At 42.5% G+C, this 17,549-nt stretch overlaps 1 protein-coding gene across 2 annotated transcripts; it reads left to right on the top strand.

Annotated features, from left to right (window-relative positions):
• Nucleotides 1-4,882: 4,882 nt before the first annotated feature.
• Nucleotides 4,883-17,460, top strand: hdgfl2 (HDGF like 2). Of its 2 annotated transcripts, XM_083559184.1 has the most exons (17): nucleotides 4,883-5,154; nucleotides 5,399-5,742; nucleotides 6,691-6,767; nucleotides 8,265-8,403; nucleotides 8,513-8,683; nucleotides 9,352-9,474; nucleotides 11,922-11,990; nucleotides 12,086-12,266; nucleotides 12,395-12,476; nucleotides 12,574-12,871; nucleotides 12,962-13,080; nucleotides 13,493-13,560; nucleotides 13,645-13,715; nucleotides 14,160-14,261; nucleotides 14,571-14,724; nucleotides 15,352-15,478; nucleotides 16,622-17,460. In XM_083559184.1, exons 2-17 carry the CDS (start codon nucleotides 5,671-5,673, stop codon nucleotides 16,716-16,718), a joined length of 1,950 nt encoding a protein of 649 aa, XP_083415310.1. In that variant the 5' UTR covers nucleotides 4,883-5,154; nucleotides 5,399-5,670; the 3' UTR covers nucleotides 16,719-17,460. The 2 variants fall into 2 exon arrangements, with proteins under 2 accessions (XP_083415310.1, XP_083415309.1); XM_083559183.1 differs by having other exon boundaries at nucleotides 12,574-13,080.
• The last annotated feature ends 89 nt before the right edge of the window (nucleotides 17,461-17,549 follow it).

Here is a 17,549-nt window from a genome sequence, read left to right as displayed (position 1 = left end):
TCCATACCCCCCGTCCTCTATCTGCCTCTTTCATACCAACCACCTGCATGTCTTCCCTCACCACATCCATAAACCTCCTCCTTGTTCTTCCTCTTTTCCTTCCTCCTGGCAGCTCCATCTTCAGCATTCTCCTACTGATATACCCCATGTCCCTCCTCTGCACATGTCCAAAGCATCTCAATCTCACCTCCCTCACCTTGTCTCCAAAACGTCCTACATGCGCTGTCCCTCTAATAAACTCATTTCTAATCCTTTCCATCGTCGTGACTCCAAACGAAAACCTCAACATCTTCAGCTCTGCTACCTCCAGCTCCCCCTACTGTATTTTACTCAATGCCACTGTCTCTAATCCATACAACATCTCAGGTCTCACCACAGTCCTGTAAACTTTCCCTTTCACTCTCACAGATACTCTTCTATCACAAATCACTCCTGCTATTACTCTTCTCCACCCACTCCACCCTGCCTGCACTCTTTTCTTCACTTCTCTAACACACTCTCCATTACTTTGTACTGTTGACCCCAGGTACCCGAACTCCTCCACCTTCTCCACCTCTTCTTCCTGCAACTGCACCACTCCACTGCCCTCCCTCTCATTCACACACATGTACTCTGTCTTACTCCCACTGACTTTCATTCCCCTTCTCTCCAGCATGTACCTCCACCTCTCCAGGCTCTTCTCCACCTGCTCCCTACTCTCACCACAAATCACAATATCACCCGCAAACATTGTAGTCCATGAAGACTCCTGTCTGACCTCGTCCATCAACCTGTCCATCACCACTGCAAACAGGAAAGGGCTCAGGGCCGATCCTTGATGCAGTCCAACCTCCCCCTTGAACCAGTCTGTCGTTCCTACTGCACACTTCACTGCTGTCACACTGTCATCATACATGTCCTGCACCACCCTCACATACTTCTCTGACACACCAGACTTCCTCATACAATACCACAACTCCTCTCTCCACCCTGTTGTACGCTTTCTCTAAATCCACAAACACACAATGCAACTCCTTGACTGATCAACTTGTAGTTACTGCAGGTCAGCACATCTCCCTTATTCTTAAAGATCGGTACCAGCACACTCCTTCTCCATTCCTCAGGCATCTTCTCACCTTTCAGAATCGTATTAAACAATCTGGCTAAAAACTCCACTGCATCTCTCCTAAACTTCATGCTTCTACCGGTATGTCATCTGATCCAACCGATTTTTAACTCTTCATCCTCTTAATCGCTGCTCTCACTTCCTCTTTACTAATCTTATCCACTTCCTGCTTCACATCTCCCAAGAACCTTTCTATCTGTCTCTCTTATCACTTCTGCAGTAGTTGCCCAATCATCCAGCACCTCTTCACCACCACCGAGCTCCTGTCTGACCTCTTCCCTGAATCTCACAGTCTTCCTCTTTCATTCCACCATTTTTTTCTTCTTTCAGTCCTCACTCTCCTCCTCTTCTTCTTCACCTCCAAAACCATCCTACAGACCACCATCCGATGCTGTCTAGCTACACTGTCCCCTGCCAACACCTTACAGTCTCCAATCTCCTTCAGGTTGCATCTCCTACATAGAACATAGTCCACCTGTGTGCACCTTCCTCCACACTTATAGGTCACTCTATGATCCTCCTTCTTCTTAAAATACGTGTTCACCACTGCCATTTCCATCCTTTTAGCAAAATCACCTCATCACCTCTGTTCCCTTTATTTACATGCCCATTAAAGTCTGCCCCAATCACCAATCTTTCATTCCTAGATTCACTCTCCACCACTTCATCTAATTCATTCCATAATTTTCCTTCTTCTCCATCTCACAACCCACCTGTGGAGCATAAGCACTGATGACATTTATCATCACCCCTTCATCTTCCAGCTTCACGTTCATCACCCTATCAGAAACTCTCTTCACCTGCACTACACTCTTACTGTACTCTTCCTTCAGAATCCCCCCTACACCATTTCTCTTTCCATCCACACCATGATAAAACAGTTTAAACACCTCCAATGTTCCTGCTCTTACTCTCTTTCCATTCGGTCTCCTGAACACACAACACATCTACCTTTCTCCTCTCCATCATATCAGCTCCCTCTCTCCCTTTACCAACCTCCACTCTCCTACACATCTCCTTTCCCTGCTGTCTCTGTAGACGTCTTCCTCTTCTCCTTCTCCTTCTCCTTCTTCAGCTAACAGTAGCCCAATTTCCACCGGTACCCTGTTGGCTAACAATACCTGTGGCGGTTGTTGGTAACCCGGACCTCGACCGATCTGCTGGTTCTGGTTCGTGATCCGCATATTTGATTTGACACGTTTTACGCTGGATGCCCTTCATAACACAACCCCCCACATTTATCCAGGCTTGAGACTGACACTAAGAGTGACCTGACTGGTGCAACACTAATGGCTGGGTTACCCCAATAATATGACAATAATAATAATAATAATAATAATAATAATAATACAAGCAACTAATGTACTGAAGATCATAAGGAGAAGTTTGTTGTAATACCAGTTTTGTTGTAATACGCCTCTGATAACATTGTCTAACAGGTGCTCACATGTAATTGACAGATGGCGGTCATGTTTTTTGAGATAAGCAAATGTCCTCATGAAATCTTATGGCACATTGGACAGAGACACTGTGTGGCAAGTATCAAAATCGATCGGATGAACAGTTGCGTAGTTTTAGCCGGGTTTTTTTTCTTTTTGCGCCACCAAGTGGCAAAGCTATGCAATTTCTTTTATTTGCAAACGTCCACCAAGTTTGGTAAAGTTATCTCATTCCGTTCAGTAATTATAGAAATATTTTGCAAAGTGACCCGTCTACATTGAATATTATGTCGACCCTTTGAACACTGAAGTGCAACGTTTTTTTTTTATAATTATTGATTATTGGCAAAGTCCAGTGAACATTCCTGCACTGGTTTTGGTCTGATCAAAAGAAAAACGTACGACTAGTTAGCAAAAGTAGATTTTTTACAAAATTAAGATTAATTATTGAAGGATTTGACTAAGAGCAGTGGTCCTTGAGCAAAAAGTTGCTCAACATTAGGAGATCTATCAAACCATATAAAAAGTGTCTGTTTGAAAAATTGTGCAATATACAATCATTTATACACTTTTAAGAGTTTACGATAAACCTTGTACAAGCTATGGCCCAAAATATATATTTTTGACTGTAGCGCCCCCCTTTGGACAACTGGGTTGTTACTTCATCAACCTCTTCCCAAATTGAGCTCTACCATCTAGCCAAGTCTCAACTCTCTACGGCTTTACGGTTTAGTCTGCACGACCTGTTTTGGGGGGAATAATAATAATAATGATAATCTCTACAATAACAATAGGGTTTTAGCATTTCATTTTTTAACTCCTAATAATGATGATAATAATAATAATAATGATAATAATAATAATAACATAATGCGCTTACCGTATGTTGTTTATTTATATTCATATTATTCATATCTATAACATATCATAGTCTTAACAACCTGTACATTTGTAAATAATGTACACTGCTTCCAATGCACTTCTGGTTAAATGCTAACTGTATTTTGTAGCCTTGTACCATAACATGTGCAATGACATTCAAGTTGACTCTAATCATAATAATGATTTAAATTTTTTGGCATAATAATTTAATAATTTAATTATAATTGTTAATAATACAACCGAGCACTTGAGGGTTAAGGGCCTTGCTCAAGGACCGAACAGTGGCAACTTGGTGGTGCTGGGATTTGAACTCGACCTTTTAACCAGAAGTCCAATATCCTAACCACTGAGCTAACCCTTCACAATGATGATGATGATGAGGAGGAGGTACATGCAGTTCTGCCATAACATTAAACCCATCTGCCTACTACTATGTTGGTCGTCTCTGTGCTCCTAAAACAGCTCTTGATTGTTAAAGGCATGGCTTCTTTGAATGTGAAGGTGTGCTGTGTCTCTACATCACATTCACCCTTGATAGGTTTGAGATCAGAAGAATAGTTTTTTTTTGTCATATTCTTTACATATTCCTTTAACAATTTGACAGTTTCTCTTTGGGATTAATTAATGCTCATCTATCTATATATCGTATCATGAAACGTAAAATACAACAAAGGACACCCAGAACTGTTGAGCAGGCAGAATCCTGTATCAGACACATACTGCATGGGATAACATTCCTCTCCAAAAACTTCAGCAACTGCTCTCCTCAGTTCCCAGATGTATACGGACACAAGACAAGCTGCACAGTGGTAAATATGGCCCCCGTCCCAGCTTTTTTGGGAGGTGTTGCAGCCATCAAATTCATTATGACCTTGAAATAGTATATATTCTCAGTTTAAACATTCAATATGTTTTCTATGTTCCATTATGAATAGAATGTGGATTTATGACATTTGCAAATCATTGTATCCTGTTTTTATCTACATTTTACCCAGTGTCTCGAATTTTTTTTTCCAATTGGGGTTCTGTCTAGCTACTCCTGTCTCTTAATTTGAGGAGCTCTAGCTAGTGTACACGGTTCAGCGTGGGCTCTTTGACCTCTGTCCAGCTCTGCAGCTTTATACACACTAAGCTGTGACGCTCCAATGTAGGTGGCACTTGCTAGCTCTTGTGTAGGATTTGACCAGACTGGCTTTGCCCTCACTCCTAATGAGCATCATCAGCCTTTGGAGCCCATGATCCTGATACCAGTTCACCAGTTCTCTTTCCTAGGAACCAGACTCAAAAGAGGAACCTCATCCTCATTTGGGTGATATCAAGAGTTGTGAAAAGCGCTATAGAAATAAAATAACCTTGACTTGATTATAGTCTTTAAACAATACAGAACACTGGAGAGTGAGAAATTACATTAACACTGGAGTGTGTGATTATGAGAAATGTTTTTTCTACAGTCTTTTACAGTCATTTGAGATTATGGAACCAGGAGCGCCTGAGCAACTCATATATACAACCCCAAACACACCTGCTAGTTTAAGTAAGAGATATCTGTCCATAGAGGAGAGTGCTGCATCAGTTGACCTAGCCTCCAGAATCACCCAGTTAAGATGATTTGGGATGAGTTGGAGGAGGAGTGAAGGAAAAGCAGCCAACAAGCACTTAACACCTTTGGGAAAGCATTCCAACTACATGAGTCTGACTGAGAGAATGTGAAAAGCTCTCAAACAAAAGGTGGTTACTTGGAAGAACTGAAAATATAAAACATTCTGGGGTGTTTTTTTTGTGTGTGTGTTTGTTTACTTCATAATTTTGTAATATTTGTTCTTTCATAGTTTGGATGTCTTCAGTATTATTGTACAATGTTGAAAATAATTGTTTCGTTCATCAGTCTTAAAAATATATTTTTAATTCACTTAACCTTAAAAAACAAACAAACCCAAAATAAATATTTCTCTTCACCCGTCGCTTTTCGAAGCGTTTTCAGGTTTATTCGAGCCCTTGTGTACGGAGAACGCCGCACGGAGAACTCTGATTGGCTCAGGGCATGATTGACAGGCAGACTCTCTAATCGACGCGCCGGGGAGGCGGGACATCCGCTTGTTGCTGCGTGTGAGCGGAAGCTGGTGCCGGAACCGTCGCGCTGTGGAGGTTTCTATGGTTCGGTTGCAGACGGGGAGATTTCAAACACCACCACTGCCAGAGATAAATCTAGAAAAACAGCACCCCGGAGCATAAAGAAGCGACAAAATGCCGCACAATTTCCGACCCGGGGATCTGGTGTTCGCCAAAATGAAGGGCTACCCGCACTGGCCGGCTCGGGTAAGCCAACACACACCGAGTGGACATTTTAGGTTTTGGGGGCGCTTTTTTAATTTTCTTTTAAAACGCACCCATATTCCGAGTCACGCCCCCTTCCTGTGTTTTGATTGGTTCACCGTGTCCGGTTTTTCGCGCGTCCATTTGCTGATTGCGCATGATTTCAAACTTTCAGCTGATTGGCCAATTACGCAAGCGGAGGCGGGGTTGGTCGGATACGGGTAGGATTAGGATCCGCTGAGCTAAATGATGGATGGATGGCGGTTTGTTGGTGAACACACACCCACACACCCACAGCTCGATCTCCTCCAAGGTTCTGCTCGTGTCTTGCAGGACGTGTGGGTTTTTTTCTTGCCCCATTAAGATGATATAGAGAAGGTGAAGCTGGGTTTCAGGTGTGCAGGTTTGGTGCACAGGGAGACGGACAGGTAGCAGATTAGCTACCAGAAGCCTGAAAGGTTGCAATGAAGATAACTTCATATAATAATAATAATAATAATAATAATAATAAGAAGAAGAAATGTAACAAAAAGTGCCCAATTTGTCAAATAACATTTTAATTTTATTAAAAAAAACATTATTTGCTCTTATTTGTTACAGTAGGAGCTTCATCTTTGTCCTCGTGGTGTTCACAGGAGCACACAGTAGATTAAGTTCAAATCCAACAATTGAAAACCCGATCATTCAGGTGTTCTTTATGAGTTCCTGCTGCAGCCTCAGGTTCCTGCTCTCGGCTGACAGGGTTTGAACTTGTGTTTTGTCTTCTGCAAGGGTTTGATTGGTTTTTTTTATGCTCTTCTCCTCAGCTTGTTTGTCAAGAGTGTTTTTGGAGTGGGGGGAAATCACTCAATGTTTTTTCCATCATTCGGGGTTCCTGAAGATGTATTTGCTCTGAGCGTGTACATGTAAATGTTCTAATACGGTCCATGTTTGTGCTTTTGTCTGTTCCAGATTGAAGATGTGGCCGAAGGGGCTGTAAAACCGCCACCCAATAAAATCCCCATATTTTTTTTCGGGACCCATGAAACGTAAGTAAAGGCAGGTTGCTCGCAGGTTTGTTCCTCGCAGGTTCTTAGACAGAACAGTTTGTTCCTAACGTTGTTTACTGTCCTGTATATCGATCTGACACCACGTTAAAACTGGTTCGATTTTATGTAATGGATTTATATTCTATACAGTGGGTACAGAAAGTATTCAGACCCCCTTACATTTTTCACTCTGTTATATTGCAGCCATTTGCTAAAATCATTTAAGTTAATTTTCTTTCCTCATTAATGTACACATAGCACCCCATACTGACAGAAAAACACAGAATTGTTGACATTGTTGCAGATTTAATAAAAAAGATAAACTGAAATATCACATGGTCCTTTAGACTTTTTGCTCAGTATTTAGTAGAAGCCCCCTTTTAATCTTATACAGCCAGGAGTCTTTTTATAAAGTTTTTCACACCTGGATTTGGGGATCCTCTGCCATTCCTCCTTGCAGATCCTCTCCAGTTCTGTCAGGTTGGATGGTAAACGTTGGTGGACAGCCATTTTTAGTTCTCTCCAGAGATGCTCAATTGGGTTTAAGTCAGGGCTCTGGCTGGGCCATTCAAGAACAGTCAAAGCCACTCCTTCGTTATTTTAGCTGTGTGCTTAGGGTCATTGTCTTGTTGGAAGGTAAACCTTCGGACCAGTCTGAGGTCCAGAGCACTCTGGAGAAGGTTTGCATCCAGGATATCCCTGTACTTGGCCGCATTTATCTCACCAATGCGCTTCTCCCCTGATAGCTCAGTTTGGCCAGATGGCCAGCTCTAGGAAGGGTTCTGGTCGTCCCAAACGTCTTCTATTTTAGGATTATGAAGGCCACTGTGCTCTTAGGAACCTTAAGTGCAGCAGAATATTTTTGGAACCTTGGCCAGATCTGTGCCTTGCCACAATTCTGTCTCTGAGCTCTTCAGGCAGTTCCTTTGACTTCATGATCCTCATTTGCTCTGACATGCATTGTGATCTGGAAGGTCTTATATAGACAGGTGTGTGGCTTTCCTAATTAAGTCCAATCAGTTTAATCAAACACAGCTGGACTCCAATGAAGGTGTAGAACCATCTCAAGGATGATCAGAAGAAATGGACATCACCTGAGTTAAATATGAGTGTCACAGCAAAGGGTCTGAATACTTAGGACCATGTGATATTTCAGTTTTGTTTTTATAAATCTGAAATCTAAATACATTAATGAGGAAAATAAATGAACTTAAAAGATTTTAGCAAATCGCTGCAATATAACAAGAGTGAAAAATTCAAGGGGGTCTGAATACTTTCCGTATCCACTGTATGTGTATTTATGTATATATATATATATATATATATATATATATATATATATATATATATATATATATATATAAAAAAAACTGCGACGTGAGAAGTTCTAAAACCCCAGTTCTCCTCTCATAAAGTTCTCCTTTTCCTGAATCCGCTCAATGACTTCATCTATTCACTCTTGATGTTCTGCTCTTTTTCCCCACCCTGCCTCTGTAGAGCCTTCCTCGCACCGAAAGACCTTTTCGCTTATGAGAAGTACCAGGACCGGTACGGGAAGCCCAACAAACGGAAAGGGTTTAATGAGGGATTGTGGGAAATACAGAACAATCCACATGCGTCGTACACCGCGCCTGCTGTGAGTCTCTTACTTCGCATTCTAATCATTCCAGAAACCACTTTTTCTAATGGTTCAGCATGTCAGAACTTCTTTCTTCTTAAACTTAACTGAGCCGTTTGATGTTCAGACTGCCAGCTCGTCCGAGAGCGAAGACAACGAACCTGCACCAGGAAGCGACGCACAAGACGAAGAAGAGGTAGTGGTCCCGAGGAAGGCCGAATCAGGAAGCGAGGAATCGGGATCTAGAAGTGAAGATCAAGGCAGAGGAGCAGTGAAACGGAAAGCTCCGGCAGCTAAGGTATCTCAAAGTCTCAAGTCTGGGGTTGTTTTGAATCTATCTATCTGCACTTTGTGGACACCTGACTATTAGATTGATAGGTGCTTCTTTTTGAGCATCCTGTTCCACATTTGTCCCCATTTGCTCTTATAAGAACCTCCACTCGTCCAGGAAGATGTTCCACTAGATTTTGGAGATCACACTTGTTAGTAAAGTCAGGTACTGATGTAAGTGAGAAGACATCAGTGTTCACACTCATTCCATTGGTCGCGCACAGTCACAGGAAGCACCGAGAGATCCGGTGCAAATCGCAGAAAGGTTCCAAAACGAAGACTTCCAGGACATGTACCAGAAGACCTCTGGGAGGCGCTGTATTACTGTGCAAGGGAACTATTTTGAAGGTGATCATGTGTAAACGTAGATAAATAAAGTTGTAAACAACGCGAGTCGCCAAACTTTTTGATTCCACCTCGTATACTATTTTTGCTTCTTCTATCAGGGAAAAAACATTAGGCATCATCAGTCCATGTTTTTTTTTTTTTATATAGCAGGAAAAAAGTCAATATTGAGTCAGAGGTGAAAGTTCAGATGTTCTGGGGTGATGCAGGGACCCCTGTGACGTCCTGAATCTCTGATTATAATAAAGTCGTGTCGAGTGTTTATAACACTGTTGGGTTTTTCTTCCGCAGAGACCACCAGCGAAGAGAGGGCGAGCCTCATCCAGCGACCGTGACGAAGAGCAGAGCGGATCTGCTTCTGACCCTGAACCGTCTCCAAGCTCTGAATCCGACTCTGGGAAAAACAGTGACCAGGTCTTTCTCTTTTTATTCATTTTTTTATCTGTCTGTCCTTGTGTCGGAACGTGCCTTTCGTCTGCAAATTATTCATATACCAGGGTCATTTTTCATCACTATGATGTGAATCAATATTTATACAATATTTGGACAAAAGTATTGGGACACCTGACTTTTCCAGCCATACGTGATTCTTTACCAAACTGTTCCCACAAAGTTGAAGGCACACAATTGTACAGGACGTCTCTGGATGTGGAATTAAATATGACATTTTTACCTTCACTTTAACTGGAAGATTTAAACCTGTTCCAGCATGACGATTTCTCTGTGCACAAAACCATCTCCATGAAGATCGGCTTTACATGAGTTGAAAGATCTCCTGCTATAGACCTCCAACCCTATTGAACAGGCTGAATGTAAATTCTGACTGCACCCCAGACCTCCTGACTTTCTCACCTATTATTAGTTCCTGATTTTACACAAATGTAGTGAAACATCTTTCCAGAAGAATGATCAGAAAGCACAGATCTTTCAGCTGCTCCCATTAGAGGTCACCACAGTGGATCGTCCGACTCCATACATCTCCTCTACGTCTGCCTCTTTCAAAACAACTACCTGCATGTCTTCCCTCACCACATCTATAAACCTCCGCTTTGGTCTTCTTCCGTCCTGGCAGCTCCATCCTCAGCATTCTTCACATGTCCAAACCATCTCAATCACACCTCCCTCACCTTGTCTCCACAGCTCCTCTCTCCACCCTGTTGTACGCTTTCTCTCAATCCACAAACACACAATGCAACTCCTTCTGACCTTCTCTATACTTCTCTATACTTCTCCATCAGCATTCTCAAAGCAAATAAGGCATCTGTGGTTCCCTTCCTCGGCATGAAACCATACTGCTGCTCACAGATGGTCACCTCTTCTCTCAGCCTGGCTTCCACTACTCTTTCCCATAACTTCATGGTGTGACTGATCAACTTAATACCCCCTGTAGTTACTGCAGGTCTGCACATAACACTTAACACACACTCATCAATCATCTCAATCCGTTCCACCACCATTCATTTATTTATTATTTATTATTCTCGACTGTACCACACTCTCAACTGCTGTTTTTTGCACATTTATCATTGTATTATACTGTTTACATGCTGTTTTTTTGCACCTTCGACTGCTGCTGTATTTTTTGCACTACATTGTTCTGTTTATACTCACTTCTGGGATTTAGTTTTTAGTTTGTATAGTTTTTACAGTCTTCTCGTACAGTACTGTATAATCAAGTATACAGTTGGTTTACTGGTCGGCGCTATATTGGGTTTTGTGTCTTGTCTTGTGTCGTCTGTCTGCACTGTTTGCACCAGGTTGCACTCGATGCACTTTATGTAACTTGTGTTGTAGCTCTATGTTGTTTTGTTTGTTGTTGTTTAGTGTAGCACCAGGGTTCTGAAGAACCGTTGTCTCGTTTTTACTGTGTACCACTGTGTATAGTAGAAATGACAATAAAAGCCTCTTGACTTGACATCTCCCTTATTCTTAAAGATCGCTACCAGCAAACTTCTCCATTCCTCAGGCATCTTCTCACCCTTCAAAATCTTATTGAACAATCTGGTTAAAAACTCCACTGCCATCTCTCCTAAACATCTCCACGCTTCTACCAGTATGTCATCTGGTCCAACCGACTTTCCACTCTTCATCCTTTTAATCGCTGCTCTCACTTCCTCCTTACTAATCCTATCCATTTCCAGCTTCACATCTCCATATCATCCATCCTTCTCTCTCTCTCATTTTCCTTGTTCATTAGCTGCTCAAAATACTCCCTCCATCTTCTCAACACACTCTCCTCACCAGTCAACACATTTCCATCTCCATCCTTTATTGCTCTAAGTTGCAGTACATCCTTCCCAGCTCGGTTCCTCTGCCTGGCCAATCGCTACAAATCCTTTTCTCCTTCCTTAGTGTCCAACTTCTCCTACAGCTCCTCATATGCCTTTTCCTTGGCTTTCGCCACATCCCTCTTTACCTGCTGCTGCATCTCCTTGTTCTCCTGCCTACTTTTCTCATCACTCTGTCGATCCCAATTCTGTTTCTCCAACCTCTTTCTCCTTATGCTCTCCTGCATTTCCTCATTCCTTCCTCATGCCCAATCATCCAGCACCTCTTCACCACCACCGAGCTCCTGTCTGACCTCTTCCCTGAACCTCACTCTACACTCTTCCTCCTTCAGTTTCCACCATCTTTTTCTTCTTTCAGTCCTCACTCTCCTCCTCTTCTTCTTCACCTCCAAAACCATCCTACAGACCACCATCCGATGCTGTCTAGCTACACTGTCCCCTGCCAACACCTTACAGTCTCCAATCTCCTTCAGGTTGCATCTCCTACATAGAACATAGTCCACCTGTGTGCACCTTCCTCCACTCTTATACGTCACAGATTTTTATTTAAGCTGGTCTGTGTTCTCTTTTCAGGATTTCACTCCACTAAAGGAGTCTGGCGGTCGGGGAGGCAGGAAGCCTGCGGGCAGAGGAAGGAGGAAGGTGCGACACGATGCAGTCATCACATGTTCACGTTCAACAACATGTTCATGTTCGATGCTGATGCACCTGTCCCCGTATCTTCTCATCTCCTTTAGAAAGCGTCCTCAGATTCCGAGTCGGATTCAGGTTCGCGGTCGGACCAGAAGCGGGACAGGAGCGATTCTGAAGATGTGAAGCCACGGCCGGCCATCTCTGGGTCTGAATCTCCGTCTGGATCCAAGTCGGAGTCTGAATCAGATCCTCCGCCTAGGAAAGCTCCACAGTCACGCAAGAAAGGTGAAACCCGTACCTGCTAGTGGTCCACTTTAGTGTATTTAACATGGTTTAGTGTCTTCATGATGTTCTCAATGACTCAAGGAACTAAAGCCTAAAGATTGTTGTTGTTGTTTTGTTTTTTTTTACAGAAAAACCAGCACAAAAGCCACGGGCAAGGAAGTCTAAACCAGCACCGGAAAGAGCTGCTTCCTCTTCTTCAGACAGTGACAGGTGGGCACGACACGTTCACACTGACGATGAAGATAATTATGGCTTTCTGTTCAGGTTGGTTGAATTTGTTGTTGTTTTTTTCGGTTCGTATTTTCAGCGGCAGCGAATCGGACCAAATCAGCGACTGGAAGAAACGTGACGAGCAGCGGCGGAGAGAGCTGGAGGAGCGCAAAAAGAAGGAGGAGGCGGAGGAGATTCGCCGCTTGAGGGAGAGAGAGAAAGAGGAGGAGGAGAAAAGGAAGAAGGACAAAGAGAGCAAAGTGCAAAGAAAAGAGCGGGACAGCAGTAGCGGCAGCAGCTCGGACGAAGGCGTGGACGACCATCCTCTCAAGAGGTCCAAGAAACCGCCGCCGCCTCCCATCCCTGCGCCGTCGGATTCCGATTCTTCGCCGGAGGCAAGATCACGCTTCGAGAGACGGATAGGGGAGGTGAAAGTAGGGGGTGTGGAAGACAGAATGATCATGTCCTCTGTTTTTTCTTCTCAGGTGAAAAAGCAAGCTAAACTTCAAGACGGCCAGAGAGGCAGGCAAAAGAAGGAGGTGAAAGAGAAAAGAGAGAGGAAGGAGAAGAAGGAGCAGCGATCTGAGGAGAAACACCGAACGAGGTGAGATGGCTGTAGGTGTAGGGCCAAAAGTATGCGGACACATGACCATAAGATTGTCGCTTTTTTTTTTTTTAGATCCTATTTTACTTGTAGTTCTCATTTACTGTTACTGTAAAGTCGGGTACTGATGTAGGTGAGTTGAGGAGGTCTGGGGTGCAGTCAGCATTCACATTCATGTTCAATAGGGTTTAGGGTCAGAGCTCTATAGCAGGAGATCTTACACTTCATCCTATGTAAAGCAGATCTTCATGTAGCTGGATTTTTGTGCTAAAGGGGAAATTTATTCCAGAAGTATCACATATGGCTGGAAAAGTCAGGTGTCTCAATACTTTTGTCCATATAGTATAAATGTATCTGTCTTATTTTCACATTAAACCAATTGAGTTGATGCGGAACTCATATTCCTGACCAGGTCCAAGCCTGAGAAACCAAAACGAAGACCTGAGCGTCCACCCGAGAAGAGAGTGGAGAAGAAAAAAGGTCTGTATGCTACATCATCTACTGTGTATCGGATATAATAATCCCCCCCCAACCGCCAATATTTTCAATTCTGCTTTATTTCAGAGCCGTCTCCAGAAGAAAAACTCCAAAAGCTGCACACGGACATTAAATTTGCACTGAAGGTGGACAACCCGGTAGGTTTCATGTTCCTCGGTTTATTAAATACTTTTTTTTTCCTTAAAATAACTTTTTAATGAAATATCGTGATGCTGGAGCAGGTTTTGGTCTCCTAGTTCAAGTGAAAGGAGAGTTTCATGCTTCAGCATCAAATGACATCTGATCAGTAACGTTGTGGTAACCACGTGTGGTTTGTGGAGGAACCACGTACAGTGTGTGGGGTTAAGTCTGGTGTCCCAATACTATTGAGCACACAGTGTAGCAGATGGAGACTCCTGGAGAAAATTTTGTCCGTCCAAATATTAACAATAATAATAATATTAATAATGATAAACTTTGAGATTTAGTTTGTGTTTGAACTTTTTTTATCAGAGCTCCAGTTTTAGACGTCTACATCAACACCCTCTGACGAACCTTAATCGAGAATTCAGCATCGTTATTTTCTTTCTTTTTTGTTACAGGACATTGAGAAATGTCTCCAGGCGTTGGAGGACCTGAGCGCCGTACCGGTCACCAGTCAGATCCTACAGAAGAACTCTGACGTCATCACCACACTGAAAAAGGTTTGCTTTTCATGTTCACGCTCACGTGTCGAATTTTACGGCATCTGGTTTGAGCTCCAGATCATGAAGAAGACATGCAACATCAAGTGATAATCAAGAGAATGGTTTCTTTTCTGGAACCTAATGGGTTATCTTTTTTTTTTTTTTTTTTTTTTACACCTCGTTTTTTGTCTTCTTTAACACTCCGAAGACCTTCAGGATAGATTATGGTTTACTTTTTACAGAATGCCATCTAACTAGAACATGAGTCGCATGCTGCTACGTATAAAGTGTCCGGTTTGAACTCATCTCGGGTCTCTGTTCCAACAGATTCGCAGATACAAGGCCAGCAGTGCGGTGATGGAAAAGGCTACAGAGGTGTATAATAAGCTAAAACTCCAGTTTGTTGGGAAATCGGAGATCAACAAACCAAAAGCAGCGGAGAAGAGCGAGGGGGAGGATAAAACAGAGCCACCAAGCGCAGGTGATCTCCCATAGTCACTTCTTCACTTTTCCACTCATCCAGTTCTCTGTATTGCCCTGTATATCTATCTACACTATATAGACAAACGTTTGTGGACACCTGAGAAAGGTTAGATATGTCCTTTTGAACGTCTCATTCCACGTTTAGTCCCCGTTTTGTTCTAATAACCTCCACTCCTCTGGGAAGATGTTCCACTCAATTTTGTGAAGATTCTTTTAGACAAAAGGGTGTTCAGATCAGAGCTCTATAGCAGGAGATCTTCAACTCCAGCCAGTGTAAAGAATATCTTCCTGGCTTTGTGCACACTAACAAATTTGGGTCTCCTCGTGCATTCCAAAGACGTCCTTAACGATTGTGTGCCCCAAGATTCGTGGAAAGTTTGGGGAAGAACCACGTTATGTCTGGGAATGTCGGGTGTCCAAATACTTTTGGCTATAAAGTGTGCCTGAAGTTGCCAATCCTTCAAAAATAGTTCAAATGACGTAATGGCATTAAAACCTCTCCTGATGTTTTGTGTCTTGGAAATGATGATCTTGAACTTTGCCACTGACCCTGAGGAGAGTGTGTTTGGATTGACCCTGATGTGTGTTTTTGTTTTGTTTTGTTTTTATTTTTTCTGATCATAAGATTCCAAACCGGTGAACGGAGAGTCAGAGGCTGAGAAAAAGGACGTGGTTTCAGAAGGTGAATCAAAGGACCCGAAGCCTGCAGAGGAGCAGGAGCAGAGTGACAACGAACCCCAGAACAACCAGAGGTAAATACGTGGATATACAGATAACGAACAACAAAATCCCCGACTAGAGAGGAAAAGTTCATTACAAATCTGAAAGAGGGGAGGTGGAGAGAGAGAAAAGGAGGATTAGGAAAGAGAAAAGATGGGAGGATAGATGGAGCAAGATAAATGAATAAAGAGAGAAGATGGGGGATGGATGGATGGATGGATAGAGAGATAGATAGATGGACTGATAAAGAGAGAGAGATGGACTGAGAGAGAGATGGACTGAGAGCGAGATAGATGGATAGATAGATATGAATAAATTGAGTAAGAAGATGGATGGGCGGATATTAAGAGAAATGATTAGATGGATGAATGAACAGATGGACTGAGAGTGAAGATAAAAGAATAGAGAGAGATGGATTTGATGGAGAGAGAAAAGATGGTTGGATAGATGGATAGAGAAAGAAGGTGGAAGGATGGATGGCTAGAGTGAGATAAATTCATAAAGAGGGAAGAATAGAGTGAGATAAAGAGAGAATATGGGTGGAATGATGGAGAGATGGATGGATTAATAGAGAGTGAGAGAAAATCTGTGGATGGATAGAGCGAGGAAGATCAATAGATTCGGAGAAAGAAGACTGATAGAGAGAAGTTGTATAGATGGATAGAGAAGTAAGTAGAGTCAAGTCAAGAAGCTTTTTTCAAGTCAGAGAGTAGAGAGAGTAGAGAGAGAGAAAGAGAAGTTGGATGGATGAATAGATAGACAGAGAGAAGATGGTTTGGATAGATACAGAGGATGGGTGGAATAATGGCGAGAGATGATGGATGAATAGAGTAGATGGATGGAGAGAGAGAGGAGATGGATGGTGGGCTGTTAGAGGGATGGATGGATGGATGGATGGATGGAGAGAGAATGCAAATGGTTGCGAGACAAAAGGAGAGACAGAATGATGTATTTGGATTGAGAGAGTGTGTGGAATCTGATGTTCAGAAAGCACACTTTTATAGTGTTCTTGTCTACAGGAGGTAAAATGTTAATGACACAAAAGAAATGAATTCCTTTTTGTGTTTTATTTCTCGTCTTCCATAAAGATTTAGTAATTATGACCTGGGCTTTTAATGCGCCTGCATCCCTGTGCCTCGGATCACTGAATCAACCTGACTCTGCTTTTCTTCTAGGCCTGGACCAGACAGCCCTGCTGAGGAGCTCTCACAGACACCTGAGGAAACACAGCACACCCCGACAGCAGACACAGAGCCTCCACTACAAAGCTGAAGACCCCGAACTGCTTCTTTTCTTAGCTGAACTGAACTTTCATCGATTCGTGTACCCCATGAAGACGTTCTCCGTACTCAAAGACCACGTCGCTGTTTATTTTCCGCACGCTCACTCTGACTTTATTTCTTACATTTATGTCGGTTTCATTCACTGTTTCTAAAAAAAAAAAAAAAAAAAACCCGTCGTAAATCTGGTTGTATATAAAACGGACGAAAGTTATTCCCTGTATGGATGAATGAACGTATGAACAGAAGGTCAGCCTTGTCGGTGTTCAGTGCCGCGCCGCTCCGCTCCCACGCTGCGAAGGAGACGTTATTTAAAAACACTGATATTTAAAAGAAGGCCCTGATTAGGTGTGAAAACGATGTGCGAGCGTGCGCGTGTGAGCGCGTGAGTGTGCCTGTTGGTACTTAGGCCACCTTTTGTTAACCGGAATCCACTTTTCTTTTTTTTTTTTAAATAAAAACACCTTTTTTTCTTCATTAACACAATCCCTATGTAAATTCACCCTCCAGCAGAAGGTAATGAACTATTTTCCTACAGTAGCGAACCGGAGTTTTAACCTACCTGAAGTACGATTTGAAGTTCTACTGAAAACTCTGTAAGAGCAGTCCTGCTGTCCGGTCTTTCCATGATCTCGTCATACGTGTAGAGGTGTTTTTGTAGTGCGACTCGGTCATTTTTTTATTTTTTTTTTTTTATTGATGGAAATTGAAATAAACAGCATGGTGGCCCTAAATATTGTTTTATTTATATATATATATATATATATATATATATATATATATATATATATATATATATATATGTATATAATAATCAAATTTA

The sequence above is a fragment of the Silurus aristotelis genome, assembly GCF_946808225.1.
Source record: "Silurus aristotelis genome assembly, chromosome: 13".
NCBI classification, from domain to species: Eukaryota; Metazoa; Chordata; class Actinopteri; order Siluriformes; family Siluridae; genus Silurus; species Silurus aristotelis.
This window is presented reverse-complemented; position numbering and strand designations above follow the sequence as displayed.

Bases quoted from the DNA above. Each gene is read 5' to 3' on its own strand.
- hdgfl2 (XM_083559183.1), top strand. From the start codon at position 5,671: ATGCCGCACAATTTCCGACCCGGGGATCTGGTGTTCGCCAAAATGAAG. The intron at 6,768-8,264 runs GTAAGTAAAGGC...CTGCCTCTGTAG, and splicing joins TTTTTCGGGACCCATGAAAC to AGCCTTCCTCGCACCGAAAG. The intron at 8,684-9,351 runs GTATCTCAAAGT...TTTCTTCCGCAG, and splicing joins GGAAAGCTCCGGCAGCTAAG to AGACCACCAGCGAAGAGAGG.